The sequence below is a fragment of the Balaenoptera musculus genome, chromosome 3, assembly GCF_009873245.2.
Source record: "Balaenoptera musculus isolate JJ_BM4_2016_0621 chromosome 3, mBalMus1.pri.v3, whole genome shotgun sequence".
Lineage (NCBI taxonomy): Eukaryota > Metazoa > Chordata > Mammalia > Artiodactyla > Balaenopteridae > Balaenoptera > Balaenoptera musculus.
The window spans coordinates 156,495,487-156,512,056 of NC_045787.1; the positions used below are offsets into that span (position 1 = coordinate 156,495,487).

General features: G+C 49.2%; 1 protein-coding gene across 3 annotated transcripts in view; it reads left to right on the plus strand.

Annotated features, from left to right (window-relative positions):
- Positions 1 to 286: 286 nt before the first annotated feature.
- Positions 287 to 16,570, plus strand: part of LOC118892708 (cytochrome P450 4F22) — a 30,184-nt gene continuing 13,900 nt past the window's right edge. The window contains exons 1-3 of one of the 3 annotated variants that reach the window (XM_036847520.1): positions 287 to 362; positions 10,265 to 10,487; positions 13,713 to 13,857. In XM_036847520.1, coding sequence (XP_036703415.1) covers positions 10,266 to 10,487; positions 13,713 to 13,857 — 367 coding nt within the window. In that variant the 5' untranslated portion in view covers positions 287 to 362; position 10,265. Of the gene's footprint in view, positions 363 to 4,721; positions 4,841 to 10,264; positions 10,488 to 13,712; positions 13,858 to 16,570 lie in introns of those variants that run through there. The other 2 variants (XM_036847522.1, XM_036847523.1) reach the window with 2 other exon arrangements.

Sequence of the window (16,570 nt, forward strand, 5' to 3'; positions counted from 1 at the left end):
AACCCTGATGGTTGGGGCCTCTGGGTATCTTCAGTCTTTGTCTCTTTGCCTGTGTCTTTCTCTGTCTCTGTGTCTTTCTCTCCATTTCTCCACCTGTCACTCTCCAACTCATCCTCTGTTGTCTTTCCCTTTCTGTCCTTCTCCATGCCTCTATGTCTCTTGTATCTTGTTTTCTCCATCTCTGGAGGCCGCGCCTCGGTCCCCGCCCAGAAGCTGTTGATATCAGGGGCGTGACAGGGGCGGGCCTCTCCTTGTGGACAGCTGGTCTGGGTTAAAGGGCTGGGCCGCCTGACGGCATGGTCAGAGCCGAGGTTTCGGTTCAGGCGGATCTGGATCGAGGGAGGGAGGCCGAGACCCGCAGGGTGAGCGCGCGTGGGGGGCGGATTGTAACCTGAGCGCGGCCTCAGCCCTGCGCGGTAACCCGAGGTGCACCAGCTCCGGGGCTGGTAGCGCGGGTGCGAGGGTCTGCGCGCGGCGGCGGGCGGGGGCACCGCCGGCCCCGGGAATCCCCAGGAACCAGGACGGGACTGCCTGTGAGGGACTCGTGTGTGTGTGTGTGTGTGTGTGTGTGTGTGTGTGTGTGTGTCCCCGACCGTCGCTGCATTTGTGTGAGGTTTCTTCTATGTGCGCCTCTGAGTCCTGGGTGTATCCTTCTCTCTGGGTGTCCATGGTGGGAAGGGCCTCAAGAAGACACCCCTCCGAATCAGGACATCTTAGACGGATCCAAGCCCAGCCCTGTGACGCCTTCTTAAGGCTGATTGGGGTCACTGGGATTTCACCACTCCACATTGTCTTAAAGGGGAGGCAGTGCGTCCCACTGATGAACCTTAGGCTTGTGGTCCCGCCGCCTTCACAGTCTCACACACATCACAGGCGCAGAGCCTCCAACTGACCCTCTATGAAAAGAGGATGCCTGCCTGGGTCCCCACAGTTGGCTGTGAGGGTCGCGTGAGGTCCTGCAGTTGGTCCCAGCTGATGTTTGTTGGAAGTTTGTTTGAAATAATGCTCCCTGGTGTTCCAGGGGCCTGGCCCTTCCCCCTTGGACCAGAGTGAGGCTAGCCAGCAGGGACCATGCAAAGCAACTGAGGCCCACCAGCTGATAAGTCTCAGGCTGGAGGTGGGAGGGAGACAGTGGGGGAGCTGGGATTTGAACAAACCAGCCCTGGCTGACCCCAAAATCCTGGGCACTTTCCGATGGCCCTGGCCTCTCTGTATAGCCCAGCTTGGGTTTCTGAGCAGTAACATTAGCTTTGGGCTAGTGTCCAGCTGTGACCTGGGTTGGTATCCGCAGAGGGGTTTGGATGACTCTGGAGACATTCAAGAGTCATCCAGATGGTATGGGACCCCATCTCTCCTTCCTGGAAAGACTTGGGCCTGATTCTCGAAATCCTGGGTGGCTGAGTTACAATAATGAATGTGATGGTAGTACCAACAGCTGTTGAGAGGTACCTTTGATCAAGGACTTACTGTCCTTGATGAAGCACTGAGCTGAGCACATTAAAAAACGCTTAATTGTCATCTCAGCCCCATGAGGTTGGTAATATGGTTCCTGTCTTCTGGATGAGGAAGTTGAGGCTCTGAGAGGTGCAGACACTCACCTGAGGTCACACAGCTAAGATGCAGAGCTCCAAGGAGTCCTTTCCGAGGTGCACATCCAAGCATGGCCACATTTGATGGAGATGATGGGCAGAGACAATTGCAACCCTGGAATGATCTAGATTACTGGTAGTTTTTAAGCTTCTTTTTCTGCCAGGATCTCCTTTGGGCCAAAGAAGCTGCAAGCAAATGCCTAAAATATGCCCAAAGCTGTGGTGAGACTCACCCCTCCACATCCTGGTCTGCCAACCTGGCCCTGCCATAATAACTGCCCCTGAAACTCTCAGAACCCCAGAAATTTGGGTAGGCCCCCTCCCGGCTCATAACTTCTGGGGTCTGGCACTTTGGAAAAATATGAGTCTTAGGTGGGACAGCCCTTTGGCATAGAGGCGTTCGAAAAGGTACCATGAGCCAGCTTAGGGGGCAGGCTGTCTTGACTACAGGCTGCTAGAGGGAATGGAGAGCAGGGCTGGGATGTAGGGCAGTGGGGCCAGTGTTGGCTGCTTGGCTGTCAGGCCACCATGTGGGGAGTGGAGGTAGTATGTACAGTGCCTGTGGCTCAAGAAGAGGCAGATATATGGTTTCTGGTGGGCCAGGGTCCACGTTACTGCATTCGTTCTCAGGAGTCCACACGCCTTGTATGACGAGTCCCCGTTTGGTGGCTGGGCTAACTTGACAAACCAGCACTCCATGGGCGTGGGCCGGCCTCAGAGCCAGTCACTGGCACATCCATCTTCAGATAATGCCTACCCCAGTAGGGTGGGCGGGGCCACCTCTGCCAGGGCGGGGCTGCTGGGAGCCTTGCCTGGCTTCTGGGATGAGATTGGGGGCTGGTGCTGAGAGGAACGGGCATGCCAGCCTCCCACAGCATCCTGAGAGTGTCAGCTTTGAATTTGTCTCACTTTTATAAAATATTGTAATAGAAATAGGAATAATGGCTGAAATTTTGCATGTTATGTGCCAAGCCTTATCTCACTGAAGTGTCCCAAACAACCTTAGGAAGTAGGTCCCTTTATTATTAACCCATTTCACAGATTAGAAATGGGGATGCTGAGGATGGGGACTGGACTCACTCCAGGCTGCTTACTTGCTGAGGGGCAGAGCTGTGATTTGAATCCAAAAATGCATTTTTAAAGGATAATGCAATCCCCAAACACCTCTTCATTTTATTTTTAATTTTTTAAGTTGAAGTGTAGTATACATACAGGAAAGTGCACATTCTAGAACTGGGGTTTTTGCAAACTGAACCCACGCATGTCACCAGCACCCAGATCAAGAAAGAGAATAACTGCCTGCATTCCCAAACATGCCCCCCCATTGAAGCATCTTAATTCATTTTTCATTAATTTCAACTAATTAATTTTTTATTGAAGTATAGTCGATTTACAATGTTGTGTTAATTTCTCCTGTACAGCAAAGTGATTAAGTTATACATATATATTCCTTCTTTTTTTATATTCTTTTCCATTATCACAGGATATTGAATGTAGTTTCCTGTGCTATCAACTTATTAAATCTTAACAGACTTTACTTTTTAGAGCAGTTTTAGGTTTACAGAAAAATTACCCAGAGAGTATAGGGTTCCAACACACCCCCTCAACTCCGCTGTTATTAACATCTCTCATTAGTGTGGTGCATTTGTTACACTTGATGAACCAATATAGAATATTATTATTATTATTTTTAACATGCTAGGTTTCTCCCCCATCTTTCACTTATTTATTTATTTATTTATTTATTTATTTATTTATTTATTTATTGGCTGCGTTGGGTCTTCGTTGCTGCACGTGGGCTTTTCTCCAGTTGTGGCGAGCGGGGGCTACTCTTCGTTGCGGTGCGCAGGCTTCTCATTGCGTCGGTTTCTCTTGTTGCAGAGCACGGGCTCTAGGGCACGCTGGGCTTCAGTAGTTCTGGCTCACGGGCTTAGTTGCTCCGTGGCATGTGGGATCTTCCTGGACCAGGAATCAAACCTGTGTCCCCTGCATTGGCAGGCGGATTCTTAACCACTGCGTCACCAGGGAAGTCCCTAAAACGTTGTTATTAACTAAAGTCCATAGTTTACATTAGAGTTCATTCTTTGGCTTGTACAATTCACTAATTAATTTTAATAGTTAAAACACTTTTGAGTGGTCAATATGTGCTCAGGGTATAGAAAATCAAAAAGTCCCCAAAGGGTGGGATGGGGAGGGTGGGAGGGAGGGAGATGCAAGAGGGAAGAGATATGGGAACATATGTATATGTATAACTGATTCACTTTGTTATAAAGCAGAAACTAACACACCATTGTAAAGCAATTATACTTCAATAAAGATGTTTAAAAAAAAAAAAAAAGTCCCCAAAGATGGAGACAGAAAGGTAAGCCTCCCTTCCAGTCCTGCCCCCAGTTTTTGCAGGCTCCTTTCAGAGGCAGCCACCATGATAAATTTCTCATGGGTCCTCAAAACCTTTTTTTCTGCATTTAAAAAAATTGAGGCAAAATTCATCTAATATAAAATAACTATTTTAAAGTGAACAATTCTGTGGCATTTAGTACATTCCCAATGTTGTGCAATCACCACATGTATCTGTTTTCAAAACATTTCCATCACCCTGAAAGGAGACCTCCTCACTCCCCACTCCCGTTCCCTCCAGCCCCTGGCAACCACGAATCTGCTTTCTGTCTCCTACCTAGTCTGGATATTTTGTATAAACCGGATTGTACAATACATGGCCTTTTGTGTCTGGCTTCTTTCACTCAGCTTGATGTTTTTGAGGTTCATCCGTGTTGTAGCCTGTGTCAGTGCTTCATTCCTTTTCATGGCTGAATAAGATTCCATTGTATAGATACACCATATGATATTTATCCATCACCAGTTGATGGACATTTGGGCTGCTTCCACCTTTTGGTGATTGTGAATAGTGCTGCTATGAATATTTGTACACAAGTATCGGTTTGACTCACTGTTTTCCATTCTTTTGCGTATACACCTAGGAGTGGAATTGCTGGGTCATGGGATGATTCTATATTTAACTTTTTGTGGGACTATCAAATTGTTTCCCACAGCGGCTGCACCACCTCAAAACTTTTTGTAGCACTTTCTTTGGGGGTTTGGACAGAACTGCTCTGTTTGAGAGGAGGAGGAACCCAGCTGCCGAAAGTAGAGGACTTCCTCAATGCACTCATTTACTGAGCTCCTCCCGTGAACATCAGATGGACCTCTTTCAATTATTCCCATTTTGTGGATGAGAAGACTGAGGCTCCCAGGTGAGAGCCAGTTGGGGACCCACAGCATGTGTTTTTTTCTGCTAGGAGTAGAGCTGGTGTCTGTCCCAGGAAAGACTGCAGCCTGCACCTGTCCTGAGGGATGGTGAGGTGGGCACAGGGTTTCTCTGGCCCTCCCATGCACCCACCCACCTGGAGCAGGGACCCCTTTTTCAGGGCTCACATTTTATCTTGTTCCAATTCCTTCCCATTTCAATCCTTCAGGAAGACATCTCTTTGGTCAGGATATCAGCTGCGATTTTCCTGGGTGGAGGTGGGGGCTTTTGCTGTGACTCCAAGTCCCCCAACTTCCTCTGAGGGTTACTGGAAAGATGAAAGGCATGCATGACTGTGAAAGTCACTGCGTACAGCAGGTGCTCAATAATTCTTTTGAGAGCAAAGGAAGGGAGGTGGATGATTGCAGTGCAAAATGGACTGTCAGGGCAGAGCTGGGCCTGGAGGACGAGGGGAAGCTGGTGTGGGCAGAGCTGGGGGAGAGGCATGCAGGGTGGAGGGAACAGCATGTGCAAAGGCTCTGAGGTAGGAATGTACTTGGCCTGTGGCTGGAGTGGCCGGAGTTGAGTGAGTGAGGGGGAGAGCAGTGGGAGACAGAGTTGGAGGCGTCAGCAGGGGCAGGCCACACAGGGCAATGGGGTCCATGGAAAGGAGTCTGAATTGTTTTCAGAGTGTAATGGGGGGCCATAGGAGGAAGGGGAAGGTCATGTCTGATTTAATTTTAGGAAGAGCCCTCTGACTGCTGTGTGGAGAATGGACTGCTGGGGGCCAAGGATGGAACTCAGGGGACCGATGGGAGGAGGCTACCACAGTGGTGACTTGACATCGATTGATGGAGAGACTTGACATCGACCCATGATGGATGGAGAGAAATGAATGGATGTGAAAGATGTTTAGGATGGACGACTGGCAGGAGACGGCAACAGATCGAACGGAGGAGGAAGGAGGGAGGTAGGGGGTGAGGTGAATCTGATACCCCTGGGGGAATATCCAGGAGGTGGCTGGACCTATCAAGGGGGCCACCGAGACATGGGAGGCACCTCAGAGATGAGTCACGGACGCCATGGGAGGGGGTGAGATCCTCAGGAGGTGTGCACAGAGGGAGAGGAGACCACCCAGGACCAAGCTCTAAGGAACACCAACATTTACAAATTGGGTGAAGAAAGGGGGGTCCAAAACAGACTGAGAAAGGGTATCTTTGTGGCTGAGGTGGAGGATGGGCAGGGTTCACCTCCCAAAGGGCTTTGGATACCAGGCTGGGGGGAGTGGGGAGCCATGGGGGGAATTAGAGCAGAGGAATGACAGGCCTTTAGAAAGGTATCTGTAGTGGATGGGGTGGAAGCCAGACTACAGCCAGGTTGCCCAGGGGTTAGATGTGACCCATGTGACCTGTTGGCTGAATATGTTGACTTCAGCCCACCCCCAGAAGTCTTGGGCCTGCCAGGATGGTGACCCCCACCCCATCCCTCCACTCCAGACCACACACAGGAAAGGTCATACCATGGTGGACTCAGAGATCATCTCTTACAGCTACCCCCAGTTCCATATGGGGAGCTGGGGGTGGCAGTAAAAGCAGTCAGTGGAGGAGTTAGGATTAGAACCCAGCTGCTTATGGTGTGTGTGTGTGTGTGTGTGTGTGTGTGTGTGTGTATATGTGTGTGTGTGTGTGCATATTTAGTAAGAAAGCCCCCTTCATATAGGTTCCTCACTTCACTCAGGCCTCTGCCCAGGTATCCCTCTCCAGAGAGGCCTCCCTGGACCACTTCATCTAAAAGAATTGCTCCCCATCCTCTTACTCTGAGGGTTAGTGTCCTGTGGCTGCTGTAACAGATTTCCGTGAACTGGATGGCTTAAAACAACACAATTTATTAGCTCTTGGATTTGGAGGCCAGAAGTCTGCAATCCAGGTGTTGGCAGGGCCACACTCCTTCCGAAGGCTCTAGGGGAGGATCCTTCCTTGTCTCTTCCAGCTTCTGGGGGCTCCAGGTGTTCTTTGGCTTGTAGCTGCATCACCCCAATCCCTGCCTCTGTCTTCACACGGCCTTCTCTTCTGTGTGCCAAATCTCCCTCTGCCTCTCTCTCACTCTCTTTCTTTGGCTGCGCCTCAGGGCTTACGGAATCTTAGTTCCCTGACCAGGGATTGAACCCGGGTCCTCGGCTCCTTCTGCCTCTCTCTTAGAAGGACACTTGTGATTCCAGTTAGGACCCACCTGGACAATCCAGAATCATCTCCCCATCTCTAGATCCTTACCTTAATCCCACCTGCAAAGGTTTTTCCATATAAGGTCACAGGTTCTAGGGATTAGAATGGGATATCAATGGGGGGGGCCAATATTCAGCCACTCCCCCATCCCCACTTTACCTTCTTCAGAACATGTAGCCTTTCTGTGGTGTCCTAGCATGTCTGTTGGTGGTCACCACCCCTAAGGGCCAGGGCCATGTCTGCCCTGCCATCATTATATCCCCATGCCTAGAGCAGAGTCACACACATAGCAGGGGCTCAGAAATGATTTGCCAACTGAATGCTGAAGAGAAGCATGTAGAACCCTTAGTGGAAGTCCTGGCCTGTGGAAGCCGGAGGAAGGTCACAATTCTTAGTAGTAACTGCTAGCTGTCTTCCCCGATATTGCTGGGGAAAATCATTACCCATCGTTAAATTGGTAGAGAAATAAATACCCATGGCTACTTCCTGTGGAGTGTGTCACCTAGAGCTGCCCATGGGAGAGGCAGCCCAATTGCACATCAGTGGTCTTAGTTCAGAGCACATGCCTGGGACTCATGACTTGGAGCTCTCTGTGTTTCATTTTGGAAGGTTGCTTACTCCCCACCCCTCCCCCTCCCCCATCCAGCCCTCCAGAGGGCATATTGCCTACACCAGGCTTTCTGTATTTTAAAAAAGATTTTAACTGTGGTAAAATACACATAACATTTACCATTTTAACCATTTAAGTGTACAGTTCAGTGGTATTAAGGGCATTCACATTGTTGTGCAACCATCACTACCATCCATCTCCAGAACTTTTCCATCTTCCCCAGCTAAAACCCTGTACCTGTTAACATTAACTCACCATTTCCCCCTCCCCCAGACCCTGGCAACTACCATCCTCCTTTCTGTGTCTATGAATTTGACCAGTCCGGGGACCTCATACAAGTGGAATCATACAGTATTTGTCTTTTTGTGTCTGGCTTATTTCATTTAGCATAATGTCATCAAGGTTCATCGATGTTGTAGCATGTGTTACAATTTCCTTCCTTTTAAAGGCTGCATAACATTCCGCTGTATGAATGGACCACATTTTGTTTATCCATTTTTTCATTGATGGATGCTTGGGTTGCTTTCACTTTTTGGCTATTGCGAATAGTTCCACCATGAACATGAGTGTGCAAATATCTGTTTGAGTCCCTGCTTTCACTTCTTTTAGGGATCTACCCAGAAGTGGGATTGCTAGGACATATGGTAATTCTATGTTTAATTTTTTGAGGAATCACCATACTGTTCTCCGCAGCATGGCTGCACTATTTTACATTCACTCCTGCAATGCATAGGTTTCCAATTTCTCCACATCCTTGCCAACACTTGTTACTTTCTTACTTTCTTTCTTTGATAGTAGCCATCCTAATGAGTCGTCATGTCATCTGCCTTGTAAGTCAGACCATTCCAATGGGGTCCTCCACATTTGGTAATGACCCATCCACCTGCTTTCCCAGGACACAGCAACCAATAGAAACTTCACCTCTGCCTGGATGATGTGGTTGGACTTTGGCTGGTGGAAGAGCCAGTGGGTTGGAGGCCCTGGTGGGGGGGGGGGGGCACCCCTGGCAGGGGTGGGTGGGTGTTGAGGACACAGGTGAGAACCTGCAGTGCAGGGTTTCTTTAGCTGTGTTGCCCAGGGAGGTGGGAGCACAGAGGGAACCCTTGGCTCATAGGATTGAGTGGAAAAGATTGATGAGAGCAGGACCTGAGCATTTTCAGCAGTCTCCTTGGTGTCGTCTGAGGTCCATGGGCCCTCAAATTGATTGAGGTTGGCCTTGGTGGGGGTTCAGGGGACCCCTGCCAGCTCCCAACTCCCGTGAGTTGGAGGCACTGAGCTTGAATTGTCTTGAAAATGGAGAGAATGACGGGACCTGCCTTCAAGGATTGCTTTAAGATTCCATGAAATGAGGCACCACCCTGATGGTGGTGCGTGGCAGGTAGTAAGCGCTCTATACCTGGTCACTGTGTTATTAATATTATTGGTACACACCCACTCTGTTTTGGTTCCTTCAGGAGTTGGTGCTAGGGCAAGGATTTGAGTGCAAGTAGTTTATGTGGGAAGTGATCATGGAAAAGACCAATAAGGGAGAAGGCAGTGAACCTAAAAGAATTGAAAACAGGGACTCAAACAAATACATATACATGCATGGTCACAGCAGCACATTTCATAGTAGCCAAAAGGTGGAAACAGCCCAAATGTCCAATAGATGAATGGATAAACAAAATGTGATAAATTCTTACAATGAAGCACTGATACATGCTACAAAGTGGATGAACCTTGAAAACCTCATTCTGAGTGAAGGAAGCCACAAAAGACATGAAAAGTCACTGTGTAGGATTCCCTTTATATGAAATGTCCAGAATAGGCAAATCTGTAGAGACAGAAAAAAGATTAGTGGTTTCCAGGGGTGGGGGGAGCGGGGAGTGGACTGCTAAATGGAGATGGGTTCTCCTTTTGGGGTGATGGAAATGTTTTGGAACTAGATAGAAGTGGTGGGTGCACAGCATTGTGAATGTATTAATGCCACTGAATTGCTCACTTTAAAATGCTTCATTTTATATCATGTGAGTTTTACCTCAATTAAAAAAAGAAGAAGGAGGAGGAAGAGAAGAAGAAGAAGAAGAAAGAGGAGGAGGAGGGGGAGAGGAAGGAGAAGAAGAAGAAGAGGGAAGTAAGACAGGGGAAAGGAGGCAGCTAACAGAGAAGGTTTCTCTTGTGGGCAGCTGGAGTTTAATCCTGCTGGGGAACCCTAGCAGTGCATGCAGAACCCACACCTCAGGGTCATTGCACTGGAAAGAAGGAGCTGGATTATTTATCCAGCAACGCTCGTCAGTCATTGATTGAGAGCTACTTTTGGCAAGGAGGAGGGGAGGGAGTTTGTTTCAGTTTTCTAATACTCTGGCCACCTGTGCACGGGCAGAGAAGTTGGGAGGGATGCCCTGAGAAGTCAAGGCTGAGGGCATATGGGTGGGGCCAGCTGGCTGGAGGTCACTGCTCTGGGAAGAAGCATCCTTGGTGTCTGGACTTACATGTATTGAGTGCCTACTATGTCCCAGGCACATCATGCTTGGCTCCGCAGGTCATCATGCGTATGGCACACATGTGGCCAGAGGGTGGTTCCCGCCTGCACTGACCCCCACCCTATGTGTCCCCCCAGGATGCTGCCCATCACAGAGAACCTGCTGCACCTCCTGGGACTGGAGAAGACGGCGTTCCGTTTGTATGCCCTGTCCGGGCTCCTTCTCTCCGTGCTCTTCTTCCTCTTCCGTCTGCTGCTGCAGTTCCTGAGGCTCTGTTGGCACTTCTATATCACCTGCTGCCGACTGCGCTGCTTCCCCCAGCCGCCCCGGCGCAGCTGGCTGCTGGGCCACCTGGGCATGGTGTGTGTGGCCGGGCAGGTGGGCTGGGCAGGGCAGGGCAGGTACAGATGTTCAGTAAGGATGATGGACCTGCTGGCTTCCCTCATCCCCCCAAGAATCTGGTTGGAGCCATGAACAGACCCATTTTACAGGATCTGAGTGAGACTGAGGTTCAGAGAGGGCAAGCAGGAACCCAGGATCACACAGCTTGGATGACGCAGAGCTGACTCTAAAGTTCTCTCTACAATTCCAGGCTATTGCTGTAGCCACAGGTACCAGTGCTTGTGAAATCCCAGAGTGGGAGGTGAGGCACCCTTGTAGATTTTGTTGCTTCACCTACCCCCCAATGTGGTTTCACACACTCTCTTTTTCTCTTTAATGCTGTGGTCCCAGGTGAGGATTCCAAGCCTTTTCTTTCATTTCATTTCTTATTTCACATATATATTCCAAGTATTATTTCAGGCACTTTATAAATATTAACTCATTTGGTCCTCTTGACAGTCTTAGAAGGTAGGTCCTGTGACTATCTCCATTTTTCTCCAGAGGATACTATGGCGCGGAGAGGTTAAGTAGCTGGCCTTAGGTCACAGAGCTCATAAGTGGCAGCGTCTGGGTTTAAACCCAGGCTGTCTGGCTCCAGCGTCCCTGATCTTAGCTGTCTACCCTTGCCCCTCTAGCTTCTGGATGAGAAAGGCTGGACTTTTCTAAAAGGGCTTCAGAGGTCAGAAGAGAGAAAGTCAGACTCCTGAGGGTGCTGAGGCTTTTGGGGCCAGAGTCCAGCCCCTATTTCCCTGCTGGACTCAGCTGATTCCCCCTTCCAGGCCTAAATGAAACTGAGGGACAGTTGTGGAGACCTTCCTGGTTCAGGCCTCATGCTGAACTTGGAGGAAGACTTTGGAGAGGCAGTTTGGGGCAGTGGTCATCAGTGTGGACTTGCCAGTCTCTACCATGTGCTGCCTGTGTGACCCTGAGCAAGCTATTTCACCTTCCTGTGCCTCAGCTGACTCATCTGCAACGTGGAACTATAATCATTCCTAATAATCTCGTGGGATTGTTCCAACGATTCCTGAAGTCATGTCTGTGGCATGCTGGGCACAGAGCCTGCTACACCGTGGTGGATGTACGTGCTCAATTCCTGGGTCCTGCGGAGACTGGAAGTATCAAGTGATTCTAGACACATTTTAGATACTGCTTGGAGTGAGTGTCTCCGAAGAAGGAAGCAGGAGACACATTTCCACTCAATAGTGCAAGAAACATTCATTTTATTATCCTCCTGGAGCCAGCACTCACCAAGTTTTGGCTGTTTGTGCCTGAATCTCCTCCCTCTTTTCCATTCTCCAACCACTGCTCAGGCCTCCTCCTCTCCTGCTGTTCCATGGTCCAGCCTCCTCACTGGGGTCCTGCCTTTAGTCTTATTCCTTCAGTCCATCCCTCATCCTGGTCCCAGAAGGATTCTTGAATCCAGCCATGTCCCTCCCCTGCTCACACACCCTCCATGGCTCCCCATTGCTGTCCTGAGAAAGTCCCAGCTTCTCAGCTGGAGTTCAAGTCCCTTTAGACTCCAACCCCCACCCTCCTCACCTGTTCTACCATCTCCCTCTAGTCCCATAGAATGACTTTCTGCTCCTGGAACAAGACTCTGACTTTCCACCTCCATGGCCTTTGCCGAAACTGTGCCCTCTGCCCAGAATATCCTTCTCTGTTAGATGAACTTCTACTCATTTTTCATGCCCCATATCCAATGTCCTTATTCCAGGAAGCCCTCTGGCATGGATGGTGGTCCTGGAAATAGTGGCCAGGCTCTGGTGCCATGGGCGGTTGGCCAGCGCCAGTTCTGAAGTCCAGCCTTGATCCCGTGGGCCCATCCTGCCTCCCAGGCCATGAGACCTGGATGATGCCATTATCTCCCTTGGGTGTGGACAGGCTCAGGGCTGAACCTGATCAAGAAGGAGACACAGAAACCAGAGAGGAGTCATTTGTTCATTCATTCTACAATTGCTGGACACTACCACTGGCCAGGCACTGGGTTAGGCTCCTTTATATCTGAGCTCTCCCAATTCTCATAGCCTCTGAAATAGAGTTGGACCTGCCCTATATTATGGATTCGATCTTTGGAGCTCAGAGAGGTTAGGTGACTTGCCCAAGATCACACAGCTGCTGAGGGTGGATTTGAGCTCAGATCCATCTGACATTGAGCCTGAAGTGCTCTGCCTCATAGAACATGTTGGTTAAGAGCAGGCGTTTTGGAGCTTGGGGGCCTGTGTTCAAATCTTCGCTTTACCACTAAGGCAGGTGAAGCCAGTGTCTGAGCACATCCTCTCGGCCCATTTCTGGCTTCAGTGGGCTGACTTCTAGCTGCTAGCACCTGTGTTCTAGGGCTTTCTCTAGCAGCTGAAGCCCACTCTGCACGGGCGGACTGTGAACTTCAACCTCAGCCGGTGATTATGGGACTAGGGGAGTTGGTATAAAAACACCTTAGCCCCCTCACCCTCAGGTGGGTTGACTCTGAGATGGATGTCCCCCAGAGGTCCCCAATGGGACTGAGCCCCAGTTGCCCATGGGAGTAATTCCCTTGACAACTCTTTGCTGGTTGCCTTCCCTCTCTATCTCACTCCTCCTCTCCCCACCCATGTTTCTGGGGATCACCCCCCAAATAAACTGCTTGCCCTAGAACCCTTGTCTCAGGTCCTGCTTCTAGGGGATACCAAACCAGGACAGTCCCTTTACTCACCTGTAACTTAAGACAAATCATTTGACCCTTCTGAGTAAAGTAAAATGGGGAAAATAGTAGCAACTACGTCATAGGGTTCTTGTGTGGGTTGAATGTATGAATATCTGAAAAATGCCCACGGCAGCACCCAACTGCAAGCATGTGTATGTGTTAAAGAGAACAATACTAGTAATATTTTATTACGAACATAGAGGTATTAGATAAGTGCCAACCGTTATCATTGTTGTGTTTACTCTTACTGCTTTTATTTCTTGAACACCAGCCGTGTGTCAGGCCCTGTGCTGGGGCTCTTCCACTTTGCTATTCCATGAATCCTCTCAACTACCCTCAGAAGGGGAGTTGACTTTTCCCCCAGTTTTCAGATGAGGGAATGGAGACTCAGGTGCGGCCAACTGCCCACAATCATACAGCTCTTCCCGGCTTGTTTTGAGGGCAGGGGAAGTGGTGGGAGGGAAGGGTTGGGGGAAGCCAGGGATGGACACCTTCTCACTACCCTTCTCTGCCACCCTCTGCAGTATCTCCCCAATGAGACAGGCCTCCAAGATGAGAAGAAGGTGCTGGACAGCATGCACCACGCGATCCTGGTGTGGATAGGACCTGTCCTGCCACTGTTGGTGCTGGTGCACCCTGACTACATCAAGCCCCTGGTGGGCGCCTCGGGTAGGTGGGCTGGGCCTCTGAGTGATGAGGAAACCCTCAACTCCCAGAGCCCACCTGGGTTTCTAGGCAGGTGGGCTATCCAGAAGAAGGGCCATTTGAAGGATGAATCGGAGTTTACCAAAGCCACAATGACAATGCAGATAATGGGAACAGCGTGGGAAAAGGCGTGACAATGAAAGTTCCAGGAACTTTGAGAGGATGTTTACCTCTCAAAGTCAGAGCAGACATGTTCGGATAGGCAGTTGTTTGCCCAAGCTTTTGTTAAATGGTTGTTGCTCAATTTTAAGCCACGGCACTCCTATCATTTGGGTTCTGACGCTCCCACTGTGGCTATCGCAGCCTGCAGCCTGCTCTCTTCACCTAGGCTGGCCCTGACTGACAGAGAGGGAGAGGTAGAAGGATTGCTTCTCCCTTCTGCCATCCACACCTATCTCAAGGTGCAGGATTCCCAAGTGTGCTTGGCAGGCTCTTGCTCAGACTTCAACATGCAGCTCTAAAGACCTTCTCCTCCAGGAAGCCTCCTTTGATCCCCCAGACAGACCATAGGTCTCTCCTCTAGACTCTCCCATTCTCACTCCTAACCATTTAGCGCTGAATGTGTCTGTGTCTAGCACTATCTTCCTCATAAGTGGGGCTCTGGGCCCTCAGGGTGGCCTCACATGTACCTGGGCATCTCCAGAGGCATAAGGGGACATTTGAGAGAGGAAGGATGGGAAATAAAGAGCTCCAGGAATTTTAGGACCTCTGGCCTCAGCTTTGGTCTCTGCAAACACACGTATGGAGACCACCTTCAAGGCTGCACCCTGAGCCATGAAGGAGGAAGGGGCTGCCATCCTTCCCTTTCCCAGCTCTGCCGTCCTCATGCCTCAGTGTCCCCCATTATTGCATTTGTAAGGGAATGACCATCCCCACTGAACAAAGAGGGAAACCTGGACCCTGGGAAGGGTGACTCTTCCAAGGGATGGGCACCAAGTTGTGGGAAGAGGCCTGGGCCAGGACTTGTGTGGGCTGGGTTTGAATCCAGGCTGGAGCATGTGCTTGCTGTGTGACCCAGCAATTCATCTAGCTTCTCAGGGCTTCAGTTTCTGATCTGTAAAATAAGGTGGTTGTGAAGAGTCAGTAGTATAGTGTGGGTTGGTGCTGATAAAGGTTTTTTCTCTTCTGCCTTTTTAATATCTTTTTTCTTTCTTTCTTTCCCCCTCCCTCCCCTCTCCACCAGCTCAGAGCATCTGTTTTCTGAGTCTCACCCTGCGTGGTTATGAGACCCCAAGTAGACCAGGGAGTAGAGCCCCCATCATAAGCTTGGCACTTTAGTAGATGCTCAGGCCTCTTCTTCTCCTCTCCCCTCCCCTCTCTCAGGACAGGCAGGATATCCAGTGCCTCCCCCGCTGGAGGAGCTGGATGGGAGACTCCAGCTTGGGGAGGGTGGGGCTGTGTGAGTCAGGAGAGGCAACCTGGAGTCAGACCTCCTGGCCCCAAGGTGTCCGGGCCCCTCCATGCCTGCCTGCCTGAGATTGGACAGACCTGGTCCTAAGTCTTAAATTCCATCCCCTATTGGGGCCTCCTTGGGACCACATCTCAGGGGTTTGCTCCTCTAGGCTTAAACCCACATAGCTGATGGGCCCTGAGGAAGGCATGGCTCTTCTTAGAACCTCTGTTTCTTCATCTTTTAAGGGGCATTTGGGATATACAGAGAAAGTAGGTGAAAATGCTTTATAGAAGACAAGGCAGGATATACAGCCATTTAATTGTAGCTTGTTTTCATATATTCATTTTAAAAATTGAGCTGAAATCACATACCATATAATTACTTATTTTATTTTATTTTTTATTTTTTTTATTTTTTAAGTTTTATTGAAGTATAGTTGATTTACAATGTTGTGTTAATTTCTGCTGTACAGCAAAGTGATTCAGTTACACATATATATTCTTTTTTTGTTGTTGTTAGTTTCTGCTTTATAACAAAGTGAATCAGTTATACATATACATATGTTCCCATATCTCTTCCCTCTTGCGTCTCCCTCCCTCCCACCCTCCCTATCCCACCCCTCTAGGTGGTCACAAAGCACCGAGCTGATCTCCCTGTGCTATGCGGCAGCTTCCCACTAGCTATCTATTTTACGTTTGGTAGTGTATATATGTCCATGCCACTCTCTCACTTTGTCTCAGCTTACCCTTCCCCCTCCCCATATCCTCAAGTCCATTCTCTAGTAGGTCTGTGTCTTTAGTCCCATCTTGCCCCTAGGTTCTTCACGACCTTTTTGTTTTTTTCTTAGATTCCATATATATGTGTTACCATACAGTATTTGTTTTTCTCTTTCTGACTTACTTCACTCTGTATGACAGACTCTAGGTCCATCCACCTCACTACAAATAACTCAATTTCGTTTCTTTTTATGGCTGAGTAATATTCCATTGTATATATGTGCCACATCTTCTTTATCCATTCATCTGTCGATGGACACTTAGGTTGCTTCCATGTCCTGGCTATTGTAAATAGAGCTGCAAAGAACATTGTGGTACATGACTATTTTTGAATTATGGTTTTCTCAAGGTATATGCCCAGTAGTGGGAACACTCCCATTTACCATTGCAACAAAAAGAATAAAATATCTAGGAATAAACCTACCTAAGGAGACAAAAGACCTGTATGCAGAAAATTATAAGACACTGATGAAAGAAATTAAAGATGATACAAATAGATGGAGAGATA